The sequence below is a fragment of the Uranotaenia lowii genome, chromosome 1 (assembly GCF_029784155.1).
Source record: "Uranotaenia lowii strain MFRU-FL chromosome 1, ASM2978415v1, whole genome shotgun sequence".
NCBI lineage: Eukaryota > Metazoa > Arthropoda > Insecta > Diptera > Culicidae > Uranotaenia > Uranotaenia lowii.
In genome coordinates this window covers 42,249,057-42,263,201 of record NC_073691.1, presented here as the reverse complement: position 1 = coordinate 42,263,201, position 14,145 = coordinate 42,249,057, and the positions used below count along the sequence as shown (strand labels likewise).

Sequence of the window (14,145 nt, the reverse complement as noted above, 5' to 3'; positions counted from 1 at the left end):
TTAACTTAGTTTTTCAGAAAAAAAAAATTTCATGGTATTATTAAATAACTTAAGTACCTACTATCATTCTGTACAATTTTTTTCACAAAACTTTCATTTTATAAGCCAAATAAGCAAAAAAAAAATTTAAGGTTTTATTAATGACATTTTACCATCCTTGTGGCATTTGTGTTTTGAATAAGCAAAATGATGATGGAAAATGCTTCTGGTTACTTACTTTTGTTACTGGCTGTGTGGATAAAGTAAAAGCAATGAATCTGGATTGGATATCCGATCTTCCAAGTAGATCGTTAATAAATAACAGAAAATAAGCTTAACATTAGCTCAATGAGGGGTCAAATGAATCGAGGATCCAAATGACAAATTTTCAACTCTAATGATTTGCATTTGAAAATGTACTTCATGACCATCAAAAGGCAATTTTTTTCACTTATCATTTTATTAAAAAAGGAACTTTTTCAGAGCCAAAACAACAGCCACTGCCACTAGTATACCGAGTAAAACTAACATTAAGGTTATTTTATTAAAGCACCAGCACCGATTCGCCGTGGCCCTCCAGGAGAACTCCCGAGCCGTTTGCAGATGCTGAACCGCCTTCGACACATGACCGGAAGCAAGCTGCACGTTTCCCTCGATCAGGTTCAGCAAACTCCCGTGTTCCATGACTAGGGTCGAAAAAAGTACAAACAAATCACGCATCTCGACCAGGGATTTCTCCAGGAGCATCAACTCGTGTTTGCGATCCTCCATCTGGTGCAGGGTGTTCTGGGCCGAGGCAAGTTCCGGATCCGAGTAGGTTTTGGGCGGTGCTCCATTGGCACTCGGATACGCCTCTCGGACCTGTTTCTGGAGCAGCAGCGCATCGGTTGGTTCCGTTTCCAGCGAGGCAACCGTTTCGCGGGATGATTCTGGAAGGGTTTAAAAAATAGGATAACATATTTTGTTGGCAATGATATAAACTTAACTTAACTGATATAAACTTAAAACTTAAAATAAAATCATTTGCCATGGGCGTTAAGCATTGGCATAGTTCATGTACCCCTATGAAAATAAAGATATTGCTGTTTTCCTGCGATTTTGCAGCTTTTTCCGATTATTTGACAGTGATGCGTGTTCAGATTGATACGAGATGAACAAAACAATGACTTGTTTTCTCGAAAAAAAAAACCAATAATGGCTGTTAGTTATGGTGGTTTTCTCCAAATTTTCTTCTTTTCTTTTTTTTTTTTTTCAAATAATTCACTCATAAGCATATTTGGGCGGAAATGAAACGAACAAAATCTTGCCAAAAAATAATGCTCGTTTTTTAAAACAAAATATTGAATTTTACTCATGTAAACGTAACGTTAAAATTCTTCAAAAATCATGGATGAGTTTGGAACTTAAACGAAGCTTTTTAGACCTCAGGGTTTGTGAAATTCTAAAATGACCCTAAATCGATTCAGTCTATTAGTATTACAATGAGGACTTATCATACCAGTTCTAAGAACAATAAATTAAAGACTCTAGCATTTTGTAGCACTCCATGGTTGCTGATGTAACTCAGTAGAACAAATTTCACATCGCTAATGATTGATGTTCCGTGACCGACGAAGGCCATCAATTTTGTGCTCATTCTCAATGCACAAATCTGACGTTCTCTCTTTAAGCCATCAACATTGGTGCCGGCCACGTCCTAGTAGTTAATAGATTAAATAGATAAAAGGTAAAAAAAAGCTTTAGGACTGAGATCGCCTATGCATCCTGGCAAAAGAAAAATATTTGGGTGTTTGAGCTCATCGATATGATCTGGAAACACTTTTGACACTCCAATTTTTCGAAAATCAGTCAATAAAAATGTACGTCAATATCTGGTGAAAAAAAACTTTAATTTTGAAACAGTGAATGGAGGGGGGAGGTGCAGTTGCAAATGAATCTTGAATTTTTGCTGCATACTCTTCCTCTTCCTCCTCGATACATAATTTCATTGAACAAAATTAGAGGTATTTTGAAAAACATGACATTAAAGAAAAATAGTGAAAAAATTTAACAAATTTTCTCAATATAGTTATTTTATTATTTCATTTCATAAAACAATCTGCAAATCTATAAGAATATACACTGCGGGAAAATGTTGATAAAAAGAAAATTTTCGTAATTTGTAAATCTGGTAGTTTAAAAGTTATCACTTTATGAACTCTTTAAAGAATCTTCCGTTATAAATGTTTTTTTTTTACAAATGAAAATAATGCACACATTTTTGGAGAAGAAAATGTAGAAAATAATCTCCAGGTTAACTAGAATACTTTTCCTGAGCTTCTTCATATCAGCGCTAGGCTCACAACAATATTTTTATAATTCACATTTTGCAACAATACATTTAAAAACCATAAATTTAAGAAAAGTTTTTGTTATTAATTGCCAATAATTTAAAACTGATTGTCAAACACTTATACATTTTTCTGAAGTATTAAGCTGAATCGTGGTTTGAAAATTCCTTGATTTCTAAATATCAATTTTATTCTGAAATAACTCTAAATAAATTTGAATCTATCAATTATTTTCCATTCATTCAACTATACAGGTGATAGGGAAGAATTTCACAAAGTGGTAAATTCCCGGAAAAAAACGATACAGATTTTGCTTTGCTAATCTTCTTTCAGAGATGAAATAATTTAAAAAAATAATTTTACAATTTCTAAAAAATTAAATAGATGTCATTTTTACTATTTAGATAAACCAGCTGAAAGCTGAAAATCTCTATAATAAAGACATTGAAAAAAAATTTACTATTTCTGACAAAAAATGAGATTTATTCAGTTATCTATTTGATACTGAAAATACTAATCTATTTACCAAGACTGCAAGTCGACTTAAGCTATAAAAAATATCTAAAATTCATTTTGGTTCACAATGGTTTCAAAATTTCCGCGAAGGGAAAAAATAACAATATTATAACTTTTATAACTTTCACCCAGAAGTAAAGTTTACTCAAGGAAAATTAATGATTAAGTTAAAATTTTTATTTTCTATACCTTTGTAATATTTTACACTTTGGCCAAAAAGGTGCACAATTTTTTGTTGAATTTTTAACAAAAAACAAGAGCTCGGAAAAAGTTAAGGAAAAAGTTAAGGAATTAACCATGTGTTTTAATTGGTTATGTGTATTCTAGTTGGGCGTATGTGAACAGTTTTGGAGAAAATATTTTTTTAACTGCTGTTCGAAATGATAGCAACGCAAAAAAATCAAAAGAAACTATTTAATTTTTTTTGTGTATATCATATTGGAAATAAGAGCATAAATTGTTTTAATAAGCATTGACATAAAATTTGACATAAAAATTCTTAGTTTTTATAGAAATTCAGGCGTTTTCCAGTGATTTCAAACGGTTTTTTGCCACCCCCTCACAGGACCCCATAGGACATGGCTTGTACGTAGGGGAGAGTGGGGTATCGTGGGCCATGGGGAAACGTGGGCCACTTTGAATATTTCAAATGTGTGTTGAGATAAAAATCTCAAACCAACTGTCATCGTCGTCGCTTTGCGTGAGCATATATTTCTATATGTTGTTGACTTAAATACGCATCACATGTTTCTTTTATTTATGAAGCTAAAAAAAGTTAAAAAAATTCTCTTACATAATTAAATAAAACACCCGCTTATTGCATCGATGGGGAACCTAAAGTTCATAACAAAAATATGCTCATACGCTTATGGTCTTAGTTTTGTCATGATCTTTCACGTGGAAAAGGAATTTTTGATGAAACATCAATAAGTCACACAAACGCAACTAATTTGCAAATCATAGCTTGTGGGGAATCTTGGGCCACACATCTTGAAACCCCATATATTTTTATGTTTTTATACACATTCAGAACTTAAAATACGTTTTTCCTATCTGTAAAGTTTTCTTATGCCAAATGAAGAGTTATGAAAAATATTTTGTCCATCCTATATAAGAAGTTTTGCCAAAACGTCCGCGAGCCACGTTTTGGAATGTAATCGATCATGCACAGCTCTTTTTTTTATTTCACCATCTGAAATTGCTTTAAAATAACTAAATAAATTATGAAATCACAGTTTTGGGTCAACTCATAACTTTGCATGTTATTTGATTTAGTGGCCCACGATTCCCCACCATTTTTCAAAATCCAAAAAATATAGCTTTTTTTAAAACAGTCAAATTTTGGGGAAAATAACTTATTAAAAAATTTAAAAAAATAGTTTATGATACCCTGTAAATGTAGAAAGCCATACAATTTTTTATTTTCATTTTATCTTTTATAATAAAAAAGTTATGGAACAACGAAAAAAAAGTGGCCCATGATACCCCACTCTCCCATACAATTTAGAAAATTCCATTCAAATCTATAATCTCAGATACCAAAAATCATTTTTTGCTGAACAACAGCTGGGACAAAACCTAGTTATAGTTTTAAATCAGCAATCTGACTGAAAGAACGCAACCAATAGTCTTAGAGAAGCTGCTGTTCAGCCCTTAAACATCTAGATTTGGAGAAATTAATCAGCGAAGATGACATCAAACGTCAATTGACGGATCATAGAAAAAAAAACAAATAAAATGATTACCGGAATTTGTCCGATGTTCCCTCTCGTGTTATTTTTTTCTTCAATAAAACTTTTCTCGAACTTTGAACCTACGACTTATTGGTCTCATGCCGCAGAACGCAGAATCTTGTGAAGCATAGGAAAAGTGTCGTTCTTAAGCGACCGAAAAATCAACGACAAAATAAACAAATTTATTCCAGGCTGGGCCATTTTATTAAGCAAAGTGAAAAATTTCGAATATTTAAAATTGAAAAAAACCCTTATTCCGATCTATTCGCCATCATGCATTAATTGATCAATAACTGAACAACAGACAGTTTGATATAGCTGAAAAGCGCCTATAAAAACCCTTGTGTCAAGGGTGGAAAACAGAAAAAAAAATAAAAAGTGCTCAAACGTCTAATTGGTCAGATTGAATCACCAACCAGTGAGAAGGTAACAAATTTTGTTTCTTTAGAATGATGTTTATTGAAACTTTGTTTAAGTCCTTAAGGAAGTTTTGCTTTGAAAAGGTTTACAAATTTCAACAAACTGAGGATCTATAAAATAATAGGGTAGCTTATTTTGTTTAGTTCCGGCACGAGTTTTTATCTCAAACGATTAGGGAAAGTGTGGGTAAAATGGACAGGGGTGGTAAAATCTTACTTATTTCTTTACAAAGTAGTGCAAACTTTATGGCCACCCTATCACAGAATCACTAGAGACTATTAGAGACACCCTATGGAACACGGAGCTGTCAAACATTGAAAATAATAAACAAAAACAAAACACACGTGCACTTTCCAGGTGGTGATGTTGTTTTCGGCCTACAACAACTAACGTTTTTTAAAGTGTTAAACGCCTTTCCGCCGAGTTTTTTGTACAAATATCTATGCTCAGAGTACTTATCAACAGATATCATCTAAGGTATGTGTTTTTTTTCAATATTTTTTTTTGTTAAATTTAACTGTTTTCAACAAAACATATAGTGCGGGTAAAATGGACACCCCATGGAGGGTGGTAAAATGGACAGTGTTTATTTTCATTTTAACTTTCCAGATGCCACGAGCTTACATCAGGAAAACGAATTTAAGGTTATCTGGGACATGTCATTACGAATAAAGTTTACAGAACTTGATCCCTAGTTTTAGATTTCCGAGTATTTAGAGTGGTCGCATGATGTTTTTTTTTGTATTACTCAGAATCTGGTTACATTGGGTATACGGTACATGCACCGGGAATGTCTGGTCGTGACTAGTCTCTTGCTGTGCACTTGAAATGACCACACACAAAAAGATTTTTTCAATTCCGAGTTATTTGCGTGGACCATTTTACCCGCACATGTTTTTTTTCGCACAAAAATGGATATTAAAATAGTTTTGAAAAAACTTAAAAAATATGTACATTTTGGCTGTTTTTTTTAATTTTTTGTATCAATTATTATTAGTGACTCATTGAATTTGTGCAATCCACCCAGTGTTTTGACGTTTAACTGTGGAGAAATTGATGCAATGCCTTAGGGTATCCATTTTACTACCCCTATCCTACCCAACTCTTTTCAAAAAGTGCTCAATTTTTTGCCGAAAAGTAAAAAAATGCTGCAGAGAATTTCTATTTATCTGATCTAGCCCTTGTACAGCTAACGACTGTCAAATTGAAATGGTGTCAAAAGTTATTCTTCAGAAAATTTTCCCTACTATCGTCTGACTGAAATAAAACTTGCTTACACGCTGAAACAGCGCTGAAGTAGGTTTTTCCTTCTTCAGCCAGCAAGCTGAAACAGCAATCAACACCTTATCCAAGGTTCCCGAAATAAATTCTGTGTTTTTGAGAAAAATAATTCTGACTATCTGTGATTTTACCCAAAAATTCTGAGATGGATTTCTGTGATGCTATTTCCTTGAATTTCATAGAAAATTCATGAGATATTGGGTCTTTCACACATTTTAGTTGAGCAAAATCAATTACCATTACCAATATTATCATACTTTTCTAATTCAAAGCAAGAAATCTAAATTTCATGCTGTCCAAAAAAATTATAATTTCCGAAAACCATTCAAAATTTAAAAATTCTGTGAAATCTGTGAAAATTTCAAAATTCTGTGTTCTGTGACACAGATTCTGTGATGAAAATTTGCTCAAAATTCTGAGAAATTACAGATTTTTCTGTGATTTCGGCAACCTTGACCTTAACACAGTAGGATGTTCAAAGAATTGGCGTTTTTAATCAGCAAAAAACCTTTGTTGGGATTGTAGGGCAGGGGTGCCAGGTGGTTTTGATAAAACAGGACACCGCAATGATAAAAATCAGGATTTTTCAGGACACCATCAAATTGATGAAAATAACATGCAGCTCTGCTTAGATTGCATAACTAAAGGCGAAATACAGGTGCTGAAGACGCCTAAAGTTATGCAACTACAGCGAGAAAAACCTTGGATAACCTGAAAATAACATCGAAAAACACTATTTAAATATCATTTGAACCAAAGATTATCATCGATTAAACTAGTTTAACTATTTTGTAGAAGATTTGTTTGATTTTCTCACCATTTAAAAATAAATTTAGTTAAAGTTTAGGTATTTTTCAAAAATCAGGACAAATCAGGATATTTTAAACGTCATTTTTCAAAAATCAGGACAATTCAAGCGTTTTTGAAAAATCAGGACGGCCTCTCAAAAATCAGGACAAATCCTGAAAAATCAGGACACCTGACACCCCTGTTGTAGGGTAACATAAACAGTGTTTGGATCAAAATATCATAAAGTTGTGAACTTAGATTCGCCGTATTATTTCTAATCATTTATGTAATAACCCTGAACACCGCTCATTTTTGTAGGTGTGTATGTGTAGAATGATGTTTCTATTTGGATTTTGACATCAGATTTTTAGTTATCAAAGCAAGCGGAGGTACGAATCAAAATTTTGTACATGCGTGTCGTGAAAATCCAAACTACACCACGCAGAAATAGCAAAATCGTTGAATGTGGCCAGATCAACCGTCACTAAAGTAAAATAAGTGTTCGGGAACGTTTTTCGACAACTAGGAAGCCTGGATCTGGGGGAAATCGGAAACCGCAGTGACGGACAAAAGGTTGGCTACAACCGTGCATGAAGCTAAAACAACGATCCGGACTATCGACTTATAAGAAGAAAGTGACTCCAAATCGCAACGATAAGAAAAATTTTACGGCAAAAACAATATCACAGAAGCTGTTTACGACATTGTTGACAAAGTTTAATTGCGTGGTAATGGACGGCGAAACCTACGCCAAGGCCTACTTCAGACTTCCTGGACAAGAGATTATACAGGCTACTGGAAGGGGAAAGGTAGCAGATATTTTCAAGCATATTGAACTATCAAAGTTTGCCAGGAAATATCTCGTTTGGCGAACTATCTGTACCTGTAGCTTGAAATACGACATTTTCGTTTCAACCGGGTCCGTCAACCAGGAAATTTACGTAAAAGAGTGTCTTCAAAAGCTATTGCTGCCTTTCCTGAAGAAACATGATGTGTATGTGTTGTTTTGACCGGATTCGGCATCCTGTAATTATTGAAAAAAGGTCATGGAGTGGTATGCCGCTAACAACATTCAGGTTATGTCCCAAGATAAGAATTTCATCTACATACATATTTCCCGAACGGATGGATGCGTAAAGGCTTATCTAAAATAACAATACATACTTATTCATTACATCAAGGGTGACGAACCAAAAATACTGTAATAAAAGTTGTACTCAAAAATAACCTATTATCAGCTGCTCCCAGGTCTGCAATGCGATTACGTATCAACATTTTTCAATCATCAAACAGTGTTCAGTTGACAATTTTGGTAGCAGTTTTATCTGGCAGCCACTTCTGAAGTAGTTTTATTTGTTTCCGCCTTCAAGTAAAGTGTTTACCAGTTTATTTGAAGCACTTAAAATAGAATAGATTCAAATTTACTTTACGCAAATTATCTGTGTTTGAAAACAAACAATCCCCATAGTGAAATAACGGACAGTTATGTGTAGAGAAAACGTGTACTCACGTATCAGATGTGGTCGACTTACGAGATCCTCGTAACGTCTTATCACCGAATGGTACTTCCAGTACGCACTGATGTACTCCTTCTTGATGCCCTCGAACTGAACGCTTCGGACCCTGGCAACAAGATCGTCATCGTCATCAATCTTTGGGCGCACTCCCCCTCGCTCGAAGTCGGCCTGCATCTTCCGGACCGAGGTGTAAATTTTGTAACACAGGTTAGCATTTTCCTTCAGCTTGTGGCCGGCCTTCGAGAAGCCTTCGCAGAAGATGTTCACCTCGATGTCCAGAACGTTCCGTCGCAGCTTCCTGATCCATTCAGAAACCTCTGCAAACTACTGCGGTTAGGCAAGGTCAGTGAGCAAAAAGGTTTTCAAACGTGATTTAGAACCCTTTATCTTACCTTTTCCAGGTCTTCCAGGACCTTATCCTGGAGATACAGGGTCATAAACTCATGCTCCTGTACGAATTTGTACTCTTCTACGTTGCAGTTCTGAGGGTGAAGAAATAATTTATTATATCACATTATCAAATGAAAATTTGAAAATAAAAACCTCCAAGAGCTCCCTTAGACGATCTTTGACCATTCTGCTAACTTCTCTAAAGATCTAGCAATGAAAAACACTTTCAAATTTTCTCCACATATCTTACGACAGACTGATTAAGTAAAAAAAAACTGCAGATGCAATCGCGTAGCTCGTCTCGATCAAAAACTGAACATTTCAATATCACAGATCGGTCCAAAGAAAAAAAAAACGACCGTGCAGTCGAAAACTCTCGCGCAAACTGTCCACACAGCAGACATGTTTTGCTCAATTTCCTAATTGATGATAATAGAAACTGATAATATCGCTCACCGGGACCATCAGCAGAGTTATGATGTGCGCGCCCGCGGAATAAGAGCACACGTTGTCTGCTTACTCGCAGTCGGAGAACGGTTATCAAGCCGAAGATTCGGCTTGGAAGATAAATCAGCACGCTGCCGGTAGGCCTACGAATGTGATAAGCATAACATTGCGATTCAAGCTTTACGCGTCGGAAGTTACGGTATACTTTTAGGCGATTTTTCAATAGTCGATGCACTGTGAAAAAAAATCCCAATGTTTGAATTTTTATTTAAATTTGCTTATGTTTAGCGTTCCAAAGCTGTTCGCAAAATATCTGTTTCGAAGAAATTTGACTTGAAGTTTGTTGGCGAGATTTTCCTCAAGCACTTACGAAGGACATCAGATGGAGATGACTTGTCGCTTTTAGAGCGTTTCCGTTTATCAACAAAGATATTGGGTTTCAGTGAAAACTGGGACAAAACAAGTCAAAACAGGTACCAAGCAATTTTAAATTTCTTATTTGACATCGAATTGTATGATATTTGGATTTGAGCAAAACATCTTCAAAAAGTAGTTGATCTTTATACCTTAAGCCATACCTTCTACCACACGTATCAGCACCTCCGGGCAATTTTGGACGATTTGTTAAAAAATCTGGCAAAAATCGATCAAATCTGAACAAAATACATACAAAAACAAACAAGTGAAAAAAGAAAAAAAATATTGAAGCACATCAGATGCAAATCGTATCTAAGAATGCAAAAAAAATTTTGCATTTGTAATTTAACTCTAAACAACACACAAACTTGCATATGACCTACTCGCATATGATGGATGTACATTAGAGTGCCCCAAATGACCCGACTTTTGAAAAAGTTATGCGCTGCAGGCTTAAATTGATCCTAGGCCTAGTACAAGATCTCATGCCAAATTTGGGCCAAATCGGATCACGGGAAGGGGTCGCTCAACGAGCCTGAAGTTTGTATGCGATTTTGAGACATTTTGTTCGGGAGAAACATGAAAAACCAGTTTTTCATCAATAACTTTGGTTCTCGTCGGCCGATTTCTTTCAAAAACGGGTTTTCTTAAAGCCTAAATTATGGAAAACATTTCATCCGAAGACTGCATATCGATAAGAGTTAAGACAAAAAAGTTATTGGACTTCCAAAATGGGCTAACTTTTTTTACGGTGGTATTCATCACTGCTAATGAGGCGTCAATAAGTTCGACCGCCCCGACTCATTTACAGTGATGAATACCATCCTTAAAAAAGTTAGCCCATTTTGGAAGCCTAATAACTTTTTTGTCTTAACTCTTATCGATATGCAGTCTTCGGATGAAATGTTTTTCATAATTTAGGCTTTAAGAAAACCCGTTTTTGAAAGAAATCGGCCGACGGGAACCAAAGTTATTGCTGAAAAACTTGTTTTTCATGTTTCTCCCGAACAAAATGTCTCAAAATCCCATACAAACTTCAGGCTCGTTGAGCGACCCCTTCCCGTGATCCGATTTGGCCCAAATTTGGCATGAGATCTTGTATTAGGCCTAGGATCAATTTTAGCCTGCAGCGCATAACATTTCACAGGTTTTGAATTTCCCATACAAATTTGGGGCAGTCTAATGTACATAGATATAAATAATTCAGGCGATACAATTAACTTATTTCGATAGATTTTGCACTAAGCTTAGCTCGCTTTCCGTGTTACTCACAAAGCTCACAGCTCGCATCAACTAAGCACAGCTTCCCAGTAAACATGAATCGGCAGAGAGGTAACTCAAATCGCCAGAGGGATCGTAACGATCTGTTGTGGTATGAGCCTACTTGGTTGAATGATTCAACTGAATCAAAGCATTCGAAAGATTCCTTTTAATTCAACCACGGTAACCATCGTAACGATCTCTCTGGCGATTTTGCATCATCACATCGGTAGAGAGGAACACACCATACGCGTGCCTTGAGTGAGTGCCACGAAATAATCTAAGACACGCCCTCCAGAGAAACACACGAAAACAACCCGAATCGTGTTTGTATGTTTCCCTTCGAGACGCGTGTTTGCCTGCCTGAGAAGTCGACTGCACCGTACGAGTGTACGATTCAAACTGATTTCGCATGTATGCATTCGTATTCGTTGCCTCTAGGTATCTCGGCAGGGCAAACCGAATGAGGATATTTGCGTTCTTGGAGTGTCGCCGAAATAAACCGTTTTATTCTAAGTTCGGTGACTCAACTCTCAATTTTTTACATGCTCTGTCGATTTTTGAGAGGACGCGCTTACTGGGTTATAACTCGCATTCGGCCGCAGCCAATTTCTCTCGCGTTCAGGCGCGGTCCTCTTAACTTGCATTAGGCGCAGTACATTGCTCACATTCAGGCGTCCACTTGGCTTGGATTAGACGCAGCACATAGCTAGCAATCAGGCGCAGCCCCGTGGCTCGCATTTAATGCAGAACGCAGTCCATGTGACTCGCATTAGGTGCAGCACACAGCTTGCATTCAGGCGCAGCACATAGCTCACTTTCAGGCGCAATCCACTTGGCTTGGATTAGGTGCAGCACATAGCTAGCAATCAGGCGCAGCCCACGTGGCTCGCATTAAGTGCAACAATAAGATTGCATTTAGGCGTAGCCCACTTGGGTTGCATTCACGTTCAGTCCATGTGACTCGCATTAGACGCAGCACACAGCTTGCGCACAGCAAGCGCAGCTCACGTGGCTCGCATTAAGTGCAGCACACAGCTTGCATTCAGGCTCAGCCCACGTGGCTCGCATTAAGTGCAGCATACAGCTTGCATTCAGGCGTAGCCCACTTGGCTCGCAATCAGGCGCAACCCACTTGGCTTGCATTCACGTGCTTTCCATGTTACTCGCATTAGGCGCAGCACACAGCTTGCATTCAGGCACAGAACATAGCTCACATTCAGGCACAATCCACTTGGCTTGGATTAGGTGCAGAACATAGCTATCAATCAGGCGCAGCCCACGTAGCTCGCATTAAGTGCTGCACACAGCTTGCATTCAGGCGTAGCCCACTTGGCTCGCAATCAGGTGACGCCCACTTGGCTTGCATTCACGTGCAGTCCATGTTGTGACTCACATTAGGCGCAGCACACAGCTTGCAATCAAGCGCAGCACATAGCTCACATACAGGCGCAGCCCCCTTGTCTCGCATTAAGTGCAGCACGCAGCTTGCATTCAGGCGCAGCCCACTTGGCTCGCATTCACGCGCAATCCACGTGACTCGCATTAAGCGCAGCACACAGCTTGCATTCAGGCGTAGTCCACTAGGCTCGCACTAGGCGCAGCTCACAGCTCGCAATCAGGCGCAGCCTACATGGCTCGCATTAGGTGCAGCACAAAGCTCTCGCATGCAGGCGCAGCCCACTGGGCTTGAATTAGGCGCACCACACAGCTCGCAATGTGCAGCTCCTTTTGCTCTCTGTTGCACACAACTTTATGAAATTATCGATGCAGCACGTTAAATTGACAAAGCAAATAACGCTCGCCATTAATCATGAATTAAAGACTTTGTTATTCACCTAAACTCAATTTTATTTAGTTTATTACAGAAATGTAGAAATTGAATTAGAAGTTTTTCTCAATCAGTTTAGTCAAAAATTAGATCCTGGAAGGATCGCCAAATGTGGAAACCACATAATGCCAAAGGGCAGATATCTGCATGTCCGCGGTGTATAGGTACAGCAGAGGTCCATTGCGTTGACGATACGTAACGACGCGCTTATGACGAGTGCGGAATGTCCTTGCTCGTAGAGGTGTCATATAATATGCACTGCGCTTCTCATATTGATGTGGTCCATACATTCTCCATACTTTCTTAGACCTGTTTGAACTGCTCCGACACTCACACTTTGTCCTTAGCTAGTTTTATGATTGAAAGTCCACTAAATGTGCCCCAAATGTGCACAATCCGTTTTCTTTGTTCATAATTAAGGCCACGCATTTTCAGATTTCGACGCGAAAAACGACAAAAAAATGACAACGCTTACTTCACTTGGATGTGAACTACAGTTCGCAGCCATAATTTGGTTAAACACTACACAATTTTTGAAAAGACGGTTATTTCATAGTGTTTTTGTAATTATCAGAACACTGTAAGCTAAGCTAAGTGATTAATTTAGTCAATTTCACATACAAAAACCCCCATAAAAGGTACTGAAAATCCCTAAAAATATAACATAATTGATTTTAGCTTCTCTAACTCTTTTTTTAAAAGCTGGTTAACCGTAGGATGAACCTAACCTACGTAAGGGTCCGGCGCCGATTGACCGACGCATAGGACTGAGATAAAAGATCTCCACTGCTGGCGATCCGGAGCCAGCCTCTTGCTGCCAGCCAAGGTTCTCGTCAACTGTGCGGACTACGCCGCCACGAGCTTCTGGGCCTGCCTCTTCTTCGGTGCTCTTCTGGATTCCAGCTAAGCGCCTCTCTGCAAATCTGCTCTGCTTCATCTCTTCGCAGCGTGTGCCCAATCCATCTCCACTTACGTTGCCGAATCTCGATTTCTAGCGCCTTTTGATGACACTGGCGATGAAGTTCCACGTTTGAGATCCAGTTGCCAGACCACCAAGTGCGGATGATGTTCCGCAGGCAGCGTAGCTTGCAGTTTTCGCGTCGTCGCCGCATATGTCGCACCCGTACAGCAATACGGGTTTGACGTTTGAGTTTGCTGAAAAGTTTTTAACTCGTTTTAAGCAAGTGACTAAATATAGTCACCTGGAGTTTGTTCGACACAAGCTTCAATCTTGA

At 37.8% G+C, this 14,145-nt stretch overlaps 1 protein-coding gene across 1 annotated transcript; it reads right to left on the bottom strand.

Moving 5' to 3' along the window:
* Window positions 1-433: 433 nt before the first annotated feature.
* LOC129739444 (syntaxin-4-like) lies at window positions 434-9,304 on the bottom strand. Its single transcript, XM_055730896.1, has 4 exons — window positions 9,109-9,304; window positions 8,958-9,047; window positions 8,559-8,889; window positions 434-908 (listed from the first exon to the last, which is right to left on the bottom strand). Exons 1-4 carry the CDS (start codon window positions 9,139-9,141, stop codon window positions 442-444), a joined length of 921 nt encoding a protein of 306 aa, XP_055586871.1. The 5' UTR covers window positions 9,142-9,304; the 3' UTR covers window positions 434-441.
* Window positions 9,305-14,145: the final 4,841 nt, after the last annotated feature.